The sequence below is a fragment of the Corvus brachyrhynchos genome, unplaced genomic scaffold (assembly GCF_000691975.1).
Source record: "Corvus brachyrhynchos isolate BGI_N302 unplaced genomic scaffold, ASM69197v1 scaffold178, whole genome shotgun sequence".
Taxonomy (NCBI): domain Eukaryota; kingdom Metazoa; phylum Chordata; class Aves; order Passeriformes; family Corvidae; genus Corvus; species Corvus brachyrhynchos.
This window is the reverse complement of record NW_008239304.1, coordinates 1,533,329-1,546,570: the sequence shown is the minus strand read 5'-3', so window position 1 is coordinate 1,546,570 and position 13,242 is coordinate 1,533,329. Positions and strand designations below refer to the sequence as shown.

Below are 13,242 nucleotides of genomic sequence, written 5' to 3'. Positions count from 1 at the left end.
TGGCCTTGACTTCAAGCCTTCCTTTCACTGCAGCTAACCATTATTCAGCCACATGTGTGAAAAGATGCCAACTCCAAAATATGCAATTTTTTGCTTTGCTTATGGATATTGAACTATGACTCTGCCATAGTTTTGTTCAGAGAAATAGGGAAGTAGTTTACAGACAAACGTGTAGCACTTGAGGGGAAATCCATAGGTTGTGGGGTGAGCACATGTACCTGCTGCAGAGTTGTTCTTACAAGCTCTGTGCCTGTTCCTTTAAGATTATGAGTAGATTCCTTCTATTTGTTCTTTGTGTGTCCTTTGCTCTTGCAGAGAAAAGACATGCAAAGCCATAATGAATTAAGTTTGACTTGCAACTGATATGTAAAAGCTGCAGTCATCCTATTTTAATTCAGAAGGTTGGTGGGGAGATTTCACCTCCCATAATGCTAGTGCCCAGATACAGAGGACAGTTTTCTAACAGGAATGTCTATTTTCTTGGCCTTGAACAGAAAATAAAGAAGAAACAATTAAGACCAGACAGTAATCATCCTTTTCTTCTGTTCCCTAACACCTAGAAAAACATAAATTTTACCTACATAGGCAGAATTTAAGAGGATACTGTAGAATTGGTAACTTAGATATTAGTTTTTAAATCTCTTTGGCCCTTAGGCACAATGAGCTGTATTACTGTGACCTACATCGCGTTCCTTTCTCAAGATTAATACTCACTTTCCCCTTCCAAAATGCGTGTGTTTGTATGCATAGAAACAATCTCTAACAATAATTTTTTTCATTAATTCCCCTAAGGTTTTACGCTTAGACTTGTGAGCCTGACTGCAATAAAAAGTTCTGAAAGCTTTATAATAAAATCTTTGTGTATTAGGTCCTGATCTGCAGAAACACATGTGCTTAACCATAAGCGTATGAATAGTTCCACTGAGTTGGTTCTGCTACTTTGGCTTATAATGTTAAACACTTGTATAAATGTTTGCAGCATTTGGCTTCAGAGGTGGCAGAAAATGCAGTTACTGGTTGCATGTTTTTAGGCAGGTTTTGTGGTGACAAACTGCCAGAAGTCCTCGCATCCTCCGACAGCAGGATGTGGATCGAGTTCCGCAGCAGCAGCAACTGGGTTGGGAAAGGTTTTGCAGCAATTTATGAAGGTAAGCTTCTTATGGCATTAAAAATGAATTGATTATTGAAGAAAAATATTGACCAGATACCTTTGGATATTAATCATTTCCTGCCAAAACTAACATATGAAATTAGTATTTTATCACTAAGAGGCAGTAGGTGCTAAATTACTATACAGGGAGTTTTGAAACTCCTCCTGTGATCAGATTTCAGCTGAGCTCTTTTTCAGGGAAATCACTGATAATAATCATAAACATTTTTTACCAGTCTTTAATTAACCAATTATGCATATTCTTGAGTTTAGTGTTTGCAAGGATTTCTCTGTGTGTTTTCTGTTTATCCTTCAGAAAAATCTGTCTTATTCCCAGAGTATATGGAAAATATAGTTAATAAAGACATCCATGCATACTGGGTATATTAGCAAGTCAACATTCACCTATTTAAAATAGAGCCTGTACTTTTCATGAAAATATTTTTTATTTATATTAGCTGTTTCTTCAAACTGAGTGCAAGCTTGAAGTGATAAACTGTAGGTTAAAATGCATAGATCATTATAAAATATGAGATTTTGCTTTCATTTGTCTCTTTCCAAAGGTTATTAAATGTTAATGAAGAATTATTAAGTATATTTCAAGGGTGAACAAAAATTTAATTATTTTGACCTTTTAAATATATTCTGTAAAATGTATAGATTCAGATTATCCATTATTACAAAATCTTCCTTAACACTGTAGCCATGTTTAGAGCTATTAGAAATGCTACATTATATTTGCTAACTGAAATGCATACAATGGTTTAAATCAATTGTGTTTTGAATAATTTATCCTTGGTAGATATAAGTATTTTCCAGAACAACTTTATTATTAGTTTTAAAAATGGGAGCATATAATGTCAGTTTGGGCATGGGGAAATTACAGAAAATGTCATTATTGACAGTAAAAATGTTGTGCTTTTATCAGCTATTTGTGGAGGTGAAATCCACAAAAATGAAGGCCAGATCCAGTCTCCCAATTATCCTGATGACTACAGACCAATGAAGGAATGTGTGTGGAAAATAACAGTGTCAGAAAACTACAATGTAGGATTAACATTTCAAGCATTTGAGGTAAAGCCTTTTAACTAATCTCAGACAAGCATCTAGTGGCTAAGTGACAGTGAAATTTAGGGGAATACATATTAAACCTGTGAATAAATTTAAGAATTCTCTTTGAAAAATAACTCCAGAATCAATGAAATCTTCTCTTTTACAGAAATTTTCAAGATTAAAGGTTTTTTAGGTTATATTTGAATTAGAATGTTTAAATTAGTGAAGATAGTCAGAGTTTACCAAACACAAAATCCAGTTCAGCAAGACTACTTCAATGTTATGTTAAATAACCAGGACTTTTTATCTTTGCTAAACCTTATTGTTAAAAGGGAATGTGTGGCTGGAGAAAAAAACACTGTGTTTTTTGGCTTCTGTTTTGAAAAGGGAAAGACCCTAAAACTAATATTCAGATCACAGACCTATATTTAATGAGAGAAGAAAAAAGATGTAGTGAGTCATACTTGTATGTCTTTAGCGTACATCACTCTGTGTATAAGATTGCTAAACAGTCGTAAACAATTACATAAAAAAGAAAGCAATATTTCATATGTCTGTTTTATTCCTGCACAACACACTGGCTTGAACTTTGTAGATAAATTTAGTAGCATACTTTGAGTTAATTTGTTTCATTTGAATATGTTTCAGCAGTAAGGGCATGAAGAACATTTTTTAAAATCTAAACTTTTTGGCATTATATTGTACATAGATATAAATAGAGGTATAGTAAACATAGCTATAATTTCCAACCTGACATTTTAGTCTTGCAGACAGACTTTAGGATTATGGCACATTTTTGCTATGACTGATAGAAAGATTCAAGTGTGAGACAATAAGGGTTTGGCACTTTATCAGCAATTATGAATGTATAGAAATTTTAATAATTTCATAGGTGCTGCTTAATTTTCCCTTTTTTTTAAATACTGAATTAATGTCAGTTCTAGTGCAGAAAAGATCAGCTTCCCTGGCTCAGAGGGTTCTCCAAACGCTCTTCAGAGTCTGCATGACCTGGCTCAAGATTACTTGCCATAATACATTAGTCTCTTTATTTAAGCACAGTTGAAAATTAACAATATTTTGAGTACCTTTTATATAATTTACTGACTAGATATGGAGCTTTTCTTGTCTGCCATTGGTGCTCAGCATTTTTTTATTTTGATGACAAGGGAAATGGCCCTACGCCTCTGCAAAAGAGACTTGCTGCAATATTTGGTCTGCATGCAGTTGCTCAGGAATGGTCTACCAGTTTTTCCTCCAGACTGTTTAGTATTATGGCACTCTCTAGAGGTGAAACATGTGGACTAACACTTCATAAGAAGAAAAAAGGAAATTGAGCAGAAATATAGTCAGGGGACAGTCTCAAGTTGGGGCTTATACTTCATGTGTTTTGAAAGGAAAAAATTAAAAATTTCCAACAGTAGAGACTTGAAATACTTTTCCAGGGAGAGTTTGAGATGTAATTCCAGAGTGGCAAGATGCCCTTCAGCACCAGATGAGGTGCCCTAGGCAGGCACGAGACTGTTATTTCTGTCTTTGTGGCATCTCTTACTGGCTCATCCACCAGGCTCCCTGCTGAGGAGGAGTTGCTTTGGAAGCTGCTCTGGAGTGCCTTGCCTGGACATTCACCATTGGGTGTGATTTCCGTTTCTGCTCCCAGTGCTTGAATGTAGGTGTTCTGGTTTTTGATACTGAGTCCCTCTCTGGACTGAATCCTTGGTGTCCTGCCCAGTAAAACAAAAAGTTGTTTAAAAATCACAGTTCTTGGTGCCAGCTGAGATAGAAAAAAGTAAATGTCAGGCCAGAGAGTTATTGCAGTGTGTTTGTGAGAAAATTACTTCTCTGTCCTCTGAAAGGTACAGTTAAGTAAGAGGAATTCTCATTAGCCCTCTGTAATACTAGAAAAAAATAACTGTATAAATAACCTTCATTCTGAAATGAAAGCACTAGGGAAACTGAGAATTTCAAACTGTATCAATGAGTCATCTTGTTTTGCCTGCTGTGGGCAACACATTTTCCACTGAGTGCAGGATTACACTTTCTTACTTGGCTGCTATAATTTCCACTGTCTGTGTGACAGTAGAGATGTTGGGACTGGTGACTCCATCTTTTTCATTGTTACAGTCACCTTTATAATATTGTTCTTTGAAAATTAGCAGGGTTTTCTTGTTAATTCTTTTTTTTTTTTTAAATTAAGAACTTTTTTTGGCATGCAGTCTCACCAACTAACACGATCCAGAGGGTTTGTAGAGCAGATTCATATTCATCTTCCTCATTTGAGTGATCTTGTTAAACTCTGTGCAGATAGTGATAATTTAAATTATTTTTAAATAAATCAGGGAATAAAGTTTATCTGATCTTCTTATTTCACTAGGCATATATGCCACCTTTTGTGACTGAAGTCTACAACCTGAGGCAGATGTGTTTACCTGTGTTGCAGTTTGACTTTATGAACAAAAAAATTAACAATGACAAAAAGTAGTGTAAAGATTTTTACTGCAATAGAATTGCTCCCAGATTTTCTCTTCATATCCTTTTCTCTGTTTTTTGTTTGTTCAGTTTTGGTTGGTTTTGTTGTAGTTTTTCTAAAACTAAAACTACACAGGAGGGGTTTTTTGAGAATGGATGTTGAGAATGTCTCTGGCTTGCCAATTCTTTGGGAGATTTCATAGTGTTTTCCTATGTGCCTGCTTTAGTAATTTTCCTGTCATTTTCTCAACTTAGTTCTCTGATGCCATTCAAATTCAGGGTTTCCTCCAAGGCCTTCAGGATCTGAGGTTATCTTTCAGTTTCATATAGGAAATGCATTTTTCTGTAAAAACTTTTTAGTTACGGGTTTTTTTTAAATTTGCTAACATTTTGCATATTTCTCCTCATCAACATGTAATATCAACCTTGTGAAATTTTAATGCTCCAGTAAACAAGATTTATGGGATCAGTCCAGTTAAAACCAATCTCACCGGGGTCCTTTTATTAACTGGAGACTTTCCTCAAGGAACAAATAGGAAGTAGGAAGACTAAGACAGAAAATACAGGAGGAAATAGGAGGAATAAGAGACTATTGCAAGTGTAATAGATCTTTGTATGGTAGTGTTCCCAGGTGATAGTACCATAAAACCTAAGGTGTGGATAAAAACCACACATTTTATATTTTTTTTCTTTGATTACCAAGTACCAGTTATTTCTCAAAACCACAATACTTCTCTGTTAGGTTTATATAGGTGTAACACTTTAATCACTTAATACAGTAATATTCATAATAGTGGCATCACTTGCACTAATAAATTAAATGAATAGTAAACTAAAATTAAATGAATATAGTAGAATGGCCAACTTTCAAATTGGTTTTTTTTTTTTTTGAAACTCATTAGTGCCTTGCAAGTTGGTTGATTTTTATAGTCTTCGAATCTTTATAAACTTACTCCTATACAAAATGTATTTTTAGCTGTTGTATTCTGCCCAAAATAAAGTGATCCTCAAAAAAGAAGCTACTAATTCACCTCAACGGAAATTTGGCACACATAACTCAGAGCCATACTGGGCTGGTGGATAATCATAATTTCCATATTTCCCATAAAACCTGGAAACATGGAAAAAACTGATGTTAATTAAAAGTCTTGAGTTATGAAATGACCACAGATGTGGGGAAAATGCACAATCCCTTCATTGATATTAGTGGGCTTTGGACGAGTTCACTTCTTGATTTTTACTGAGATAACAAGGCAGACTTTGTTTCAAGTTGGAGTATGATGTCATGAATTTATTATTTAGATTAATGAAAATTTGGAATTGGTATTGTCAAAAACTTAGCAGTGCTCATGTAGACACATTCCTGACTGCATTAGTTGCAACCATGCAATTGCCACTAAAATCAGCAATAAGTGGTTGCATCCCAAATCTTCCTGGCTTTCCTCACTCATTCCCAAACTCTGTCCCAAAGCAATTCCTGAGTAAACATCTAGGAAATTACAGTAAGTGGCAATATGGTTTGTGACAGAGAAGTGAGTGGCAGAAAATTACGCATGGGAATGCTTGAAGAATTGGAAAGTTGGAAAGAAGACAGAGAAATGTTGTGTGGAAGTGCCATATTTTGATGCCTCTAAAATGACATGAAATCAAGCAGTTCCCCCAGTTTTCCCTCTTATATAAGAAATCCTAATGTGCTAAGTGAAAGCTCCTGGGTCTGTGGTGGTTCCTGAGCTTCATGCTGGTCATGATGCACAATTAAAGCAGAGAACCAGTAGATAACTTCTATTTACTGTGAATCCAAGGTGCAAGAAAGATTCTCTCTGGAGTTCAAATGTGGATTTTTTTTCTGGGCTTAGTTTAGTTTTGACGTCTTTATTGTTTTAAAAGAATTTGGATGTGCTGAATTAAATTTGAGGCTTTCTCCACCCCTTCTACCTGACTGTGATCCTGTCACCCTCCCCATCCTCTCCATCCCTAAACTTGCCTCTCCTGATTCAGCCAGTTTGTTGAACAAGAGTGTTCTTAGAAGAATTGTTTTTGAATGCTTGGATCTAGTTGATTCTTTTATAAACAAGATTGAGTGATGTGAAATATTCTAGCAGTAAAATGACCCAGCTCGAGAGGGTTTTTAATTCTGTTGAGAAAGATACTCTCTCAATAAAGACAAGCATTGTAAATTATCTAGCTTCTGGACAAGGCCATATTTGGGCTGCTACTGCTTTCCTCTCTGGTGCAATTCCCATTCTGACTGACTCTGCAAATACTATTATGTAAAGAGAACAAAGGTCGCTACTCAAGTAGACATGTACACATGCCCAGCCACATATTAGTCTGTGTTTGAATGTCATCCAGCAGAAAGTTTAAAAGGAAAGGGAATTTTTAGTTGTTCTGGTTTCAGTAGGTTTCTCCATCAGTACAGTGAAGAGTCATTAATTGATCCAGAAAATCAAAAGATGACACCTGAAATTGGGAATTATGCAACAGAAACTAGACACAACAGCTACAGAAAAATGATGAGCTTCTTTTTGTCCTCTGTTCTGTTACTACTTAAGATCTGATCATTTTAGATGTGTGTTTGGATCTAATTCTTCAGATGCATCAAATTCTTTACGGACCACAATTTTTTACCTTTATCCTGCAACATCAGGGAACAGAGACAAATGCAAAATTTTGCTCTGTTAGGAGGATAAAGGGAGAGTCTAAAAATCTTATCATATTGATCAAAATTGAGCTTTTAATATTGCTAAAACAGTGAATATTTCTGACCTGTTTAGTTGCTGAGCCATTAATCTGCTTTACTTGAGTGTACATGAGAAAAGAGGACTTTACTTGAGGTCAGAGTAGAACTTCGAGGAAAGCTTAGAGGTGGGCATGTCTTTTTTAGTTACTTTTTTCCCACTTAGACTGCTGCGTCCTTAGTAACATTTCAATAATTTTTTCTTGTAGAAAACAAGTATAGTTAAAATCAGTTCAGTGATGCTTGTTCATCTTCCTGCTGCTTGAAGCCTAAACAGAGACCTTAACCTTAATTTTGAAAAAATTCAATTCTGTTTATTATATGACCAATATTTGATATTTATGGTCAAGTTCAGGTAGGTCACTTTGAAAATTATGTTTTACAGATTGAAAGACATGACAACTGTGCATATGACTACTTGGAAATCCGAGATGGAACAAATGAAAACAGTCCTTTAATTGGTCACTTTTGTGGCTATGACAAGCCAGAAGACATTAGATCTACCTCTAATACTCTGTGGATGAAGTTTGTTTCTGATGGAACTGTTAACAAAGCAGGGTTTGCAGCTAACTTTTTTAAAGGTAAGTGTTAAAGCATATTTTGGGTATTGTGAACAGCTTATCACTTCTTCTTGGACTAGAAAAATTATAAAAGAATGTTAAACATATTTCTCAGTCTTTTTTTTTACTAATAGACTATACTGTCCCTAGCATATTTTTTCCCTGGGCATAAAATTTATTCAAGACAAACAATAGAGGCCTTTGAATCTCCTAGTATAATGTGTTCAAAGAATAAAGGAACACATTCAGCACAACTTTCTACTGTCTTCAGGTTCAATTAACTAACTTAGTTTTGAAACATATCTAATTTTGTAAAAAAGTGGCACTTTTTTTACATTGTATTTTCAAATATAAACAGTATAATTGCAAATGGATTTTTTTCCTGTTAAAGGTTTTTTCTTTTCTTTGTCTAAATCTTGTCAGCTTTTTTCTAATCCATTTTCTGGATTAGTCTGCTTCATCAATTTATTACTCTCTGTAAGCAGAAAACCCCCCCAAAAAAAACAGATGGGAAATCATATTGAGCAATAACCTCATAGTCTTCCTTCAGTTTTGGGTGTTTTTTGGGGAGAGGAGGGTGTCATACAACTGCAGGTATGCCTGAAGCATTTGATGAATGGAAAGTTTGTAATTTGCACACCGTGCTGCTGGTGGCGCAGTAAAAGCTACTGGCAGTGGTGTGGCCATGGTGACACCCAAAATACAGGTCATACCACTAGGAGAACCTTTTTGCTCTTTTGAAAAGACACAAACTGTGCTTCTCTAATCCTAACTGATAGTTTTCATTGTAGACAATTATAACTTTGAAGGCTATAGGCATGAGAGTAGGAGCTGTGGCTTTTTCCTGAGAAATTACTTGTCCTGGTGTAAGGAAACAATATTTCAGCATCTGAGGAATATTTTAGCAATGAATCTCATGGGTATATTTCAGAGCTGGTAGACGGAATACACAATTCCTTTCCCTCCCCCAGCCCTGATTCATCTTGTTCCTTTTAATATCAGTCGAATAAAAACCTGGGATTTGAGGATTCTGTTAATCTGTTTTTGAGTATGAATTCAGGATAATGCACAGATTGATTCTGTGGGAGATAAAGTGCCCTTCAAGTGACCCTACTGTGGATTTTCAATCTTTCCTTCAATACTTTGTACAACCTTTAGATTATGGCTGCCTGAATTACTGTATGCTGCACACAAAGTGCTTATAAATTATTTCTGCAGCTGTTGGTAGATATTGTTTAAAAAAAACCCAACAAACCAAACACCCACTACCCACAAAGGACAAATTTTTAGTTATGCCATTGCAGGTCTCCTTAGCATTTGAAAATCCTCTAGCCAGCAACCACAGTGTGCTATGTGGTGCATCTTATAATGGCATGCATACAGCTTTCTGGGTTAATATTGATCCAGCAGTTACAGCTGAGGAAGGTAATTATTTAACACATTTTTGCATTCTTCCCTGTCTTGGTAGAGGAAGATGAATGTGCCAAACCTGACAATGGTGGCTGTGAGCAGCGCTGTGTAAATACCCTGGGCAGTTACCAGTGCGCCTGTGATCCTGGCTACGAACTTGGTCCTGACAAAAAGAGTTGTGAAGGTACAGTTTGTTGCTGTCATATGGGCTCTTAAAGCTCTCAGAGTGCATTGCCTGAGTGAAATGCTACATGTTTCTTAGGCTCTGTCCAAGCAGCGTGAGATCTGTGGAACCCAACCCAGAAAACCAGTGCTCTCTTTTTAGCAGCAGGGCCAGAGCCACGTTCGTCCTATATCTGTCAGCAATTTAGTTTTGTAGATTTTGCCGTTAGTCTATCAGGAATGGTGCAAAGTAGGACTTCATACCACTTATTACACTATTAATGCTCACTAAAGCAAAATCTCTCACCATGCTCAAGGAGACAATTACCAGCAGAGTCACGTGCCACTTTCTCAGAATCAGAGTATTTAGCAATCCCTCTGACCACCTCTGACTTGGATGTGCCTGGGAAGCTGGCAGGTCTGGAAGAGCTAGAGCCTTCATTTTGGCTCAAAGCTCAGAGGAATCCTCCCCACTCCTAGTCACATAGCCACATAGTGGACTTTTCTTACTTTTCAAGGTGAGCAAAGTGTGTTCAAATAACCATTTGGAGGGGAAAAAAAAAAAGAGATACGTGGAAGTCTGTGTAAACATAGGATTGAACTGAGATAAGATTTTGCATTCTATGCATATTTCATATCCAAGGCAAGACACATAAGCTCTTGATCATTACGCACCAATTATTGTTTGAGTTTTACTCATAAACACCAATAAATCAAGGGATAGCACAAATTTATTCTTAGCTCATCTGTTTGACTAGCGAATGGATTTTGGAAATTGGAGTACTTGGAGTCCTGGTTTTCTTCTGATGCAATTCACTGGTCTCTCTTTTTTCCAGTTTCCTGGCTTTTATTCATTATTTGTCACAATCTGGGGTAGTTTTGCCTAGTTTCTTTGCAATTCTTTCTTGTTATTTTGCTTTTGGATCTGTGGGTTGGTTTTGGGTTATTTTTTGTTGTATGTTTGTGTGAGGTGGTGACAGTCCTAGATTAAAGGCATGTTAGATTGTGGCTCTCATCAAGCTCATTGGAGTTTTTTTGGTTGTTTTTCCTCCCTCCCCCACCTTTAATAAAGAGAACTTTTGAAAAATAATTTACATGGATGTCTGTGTATTAGGCAGACAATAAGAAAATAAGTTTAAGGGGGGCCATGAAGACAGAAGTTTGATCTCTGGGCTTTTGATCATCGCCCCAAATTTATGCAAGGAATTCAGTTTAGTCTGCTTGCTGACTCGAGTCAGAATATTAGAGAGGATTACCAGTCTTTCAGAATACTCTTCCCTCTGCCTCTGAAAAATAGAAAAGAGATGCATCCCTGGCACCCAAACAGTAAAGCAACTCTGTCAAAAGAAGACACTCTAAGCACTGCAGTGTGGTGTAGAGCAAAAACCCTGAGCTGTCCCTAAAAGTGTGTATGTGTTTGTTCCACCTGAGGTGGCACTCACTGTATGTAGATAGTACTTGGGACTGCTGAATCAAAATTACTGTGTAGTCACTGTGAACATTACATCCTCGTTATGGCTTTTTGGGGCCAAAAAAAAGCCATTTGGGGGGTGAGCTAGCTGTATTAATTCACACATGAGTAGAAGCCACTCAGTCAGAAACTTAGTCCTGTACTTCACTGCAGTGTTGAAGTGCACAGAAATTTGTTTCGTGGTCTTCTAATCCAAGTCTCCACCAATGGCAGTACATTAGAAAGCATTAAGATTTTCTTTTTTCACTGTTTCCACATTTCCCGCCCTTGCCTCAAGGATCAATAGAACAATGTTCAAAAGTAGAAATTGAAATCTGGCAGTAGTTGCTCTGACCCAGATTGGACCATTTGAGGGGACAGCTTGTGCCATCTGGGTGCAGTCTCTAAACCTATGTCTGGTCTTTTTTGATACACTGTGTGACCCAGGGTCTTGGTGCACCCATTCCCATCAGATTACTTTTACATGTACACGAAGAAATGTGCTGCGTGAAAAACTAGGGACTGGGAGGAACACTGGTGTGTGTGTCCGAGTTGACAAAATGAGCCTTGATACAGTAACTGGTGAGTTCTCCCAGCTGTGTTAGATGGAGTAGATGCAGTGTGTGAGATCATCAACTAGACTGGAATGGCCAGTTTTTAAAGCATTCAGTGTTGTGGAGCGCAGCTGAATAGAGCTCCCCCCTTCAGCTCTTTGGAAAGAGATGTGTGGATGATTTCCAGTGCCATCACAGTGCAATGGTATCAATGTAGCCGAGTGTGATCGAGAGCTTCTCTAAATCCCATTACTTTCCTTTTAAAAAAAAAAAATCTACACAGATGGAAAAGATTAATGAGTTTATCCTTTGCAAGTTGAACTGCATTCAAGAGCAAAGTACAGTATTTTTCTGTTTTATAGAGGTGATTATTTGGCATATATTTGGAAATAATAGGCATTTTCTCTTTTAATTGAACATCCATACTTCAGCAAAAGTAATTGTGACTGAAGTGTACGTGTCTGCTCTTCCAAAGAAGTGACCCTATCTAGGAGGTTATGGGAGGCATATGCAGCCATATGAGCTGAGACAGGTAGGGCTGATTCTGCATCAATAATCAAGGAGAGAAGCACATCTTAAGTATCCCTCTGTAAGAAGAGGGGTGGTCAAGGTCTTGGGGAGGGTGGCGAGGTCAGAGGACTTGTATGGGAAAGGCTGTGAGAGAATAACCAGAGTCTCTGGAAGGAGGGGAAAAGAATGAATATGATAACGCCTTGTGTAGTCCTGAAACTTATCTCTGCCCACAAACCTGCAAGCTGTTCAAGATAGGGGCTGTCTCCTTCTCTTTGTTTGCACCAAGCATGATAAAGCAAGATTCTGATTATTCTGTCTGGGCATTGCAGCATATAAGTAATGAGAGGACCGATTCTTCTCAGTGTGCTTCTGTTTAGAGTAAAGCACAGTGTCAGTCAAGAAACTATGTTCTCTTTTAATTTTACAGCTGCTTGCGGAGGACTCCTGACAAAGCTAAATGGGACCATAACCACACCAGGGTGGCCAAAAGAGTATCCTCCAAACAAAAACTGTGTGTGGCAGGTGGTTGCCCCAACGCAATACCGAATTTCAATGAAGTTTGAGTCTTTTGAGTTAGAAGGGAATGAAGTAAGTAACTGGGAACAAAGAGCTGCACAATCTGTTACATGCTAAACAGTTTCACAAGCATTCAAAAGTAGGTATTGTCTTATAAAACCCTTGCTGACCTTTCATATGCTGACAATAAGCATGGATATTCTTGTTTTCATTTTGGGACTGTTTCTGGATTCTTTCAAAACAAACATGGAAAGAATACCTCTCTTTTACATATCATCTAAATGTATATGTATTACAAGAAATTTTAAAAAATGTTCTCTGCTGAGTCTCAGCTGACTTTTTTATCAACAAAATAAAACAGAGCAAATGGGGCTGAAGCATATTGGAAAGAATTCAAGAGAAGAAAATCTGGAGAAACCAAATCATCTTTACAAACTGACTACAAAGAATACATATAAGCTGTGGTTAGTGATGGAGTGAGAGAGCATTTAAATCACAAGTATCTCACTGGGGGAGTATTTTGAAATGAGCAGTACCAGAAATAAGGCACAATAGAATAGCAGCAGTTTTTGAGCTGAGCAGCCCCCAGAGGCATGCAGGATCTTCTGTCCAGGTAGGAGGAGGGACAGGGCAGAGCCCTCCATATACTGATGGATGCTCCTTACAGCTTT

General features: G+C 37.2%; 1 protein-coding gene across 3 annotated transcripts in view; it reads left to right on the top strand.

Moving 5' to 3' along the window:
- TLL1 (tolloid like 1) overlaps positions 1 to 13,242 on the top strand; it is a 130,854-nt gene that overhangs the window by 91,974 nt on the left and 25,638 nt on the right. For 2 of the 3 annotated variants that reach the window (XM_008638587.2, XM_017740639.1), the window contains exons 11-15: positions 1,032 to 1,148; positions 2,079 to 2,224; positions 7,792 to 7,987; positions 9,435 to 9,560; positions 12,483 to 12,643. In XM_008638587.2, coding sequence (XP_008636809.1) covers positions 1,032 to 1,148; positions 2,079 to 2,224; positions 7,792 to 7,987; positions 9,435 to 9,560; positions 12,483 to 12,643 — 746 coding nt within the window. Of the gene's footprint in view, positions 1 to 1,031; positions 1,149 to 2,078; positions 2,225 to 7,791; positions 7,988 to 9,434; positions 9,561 to 12,482; positions 12,644 to 13,242 lie in introns of those variants that run through there. The other variant, XR_001864116.1, reaches the window with a different exon arrangement.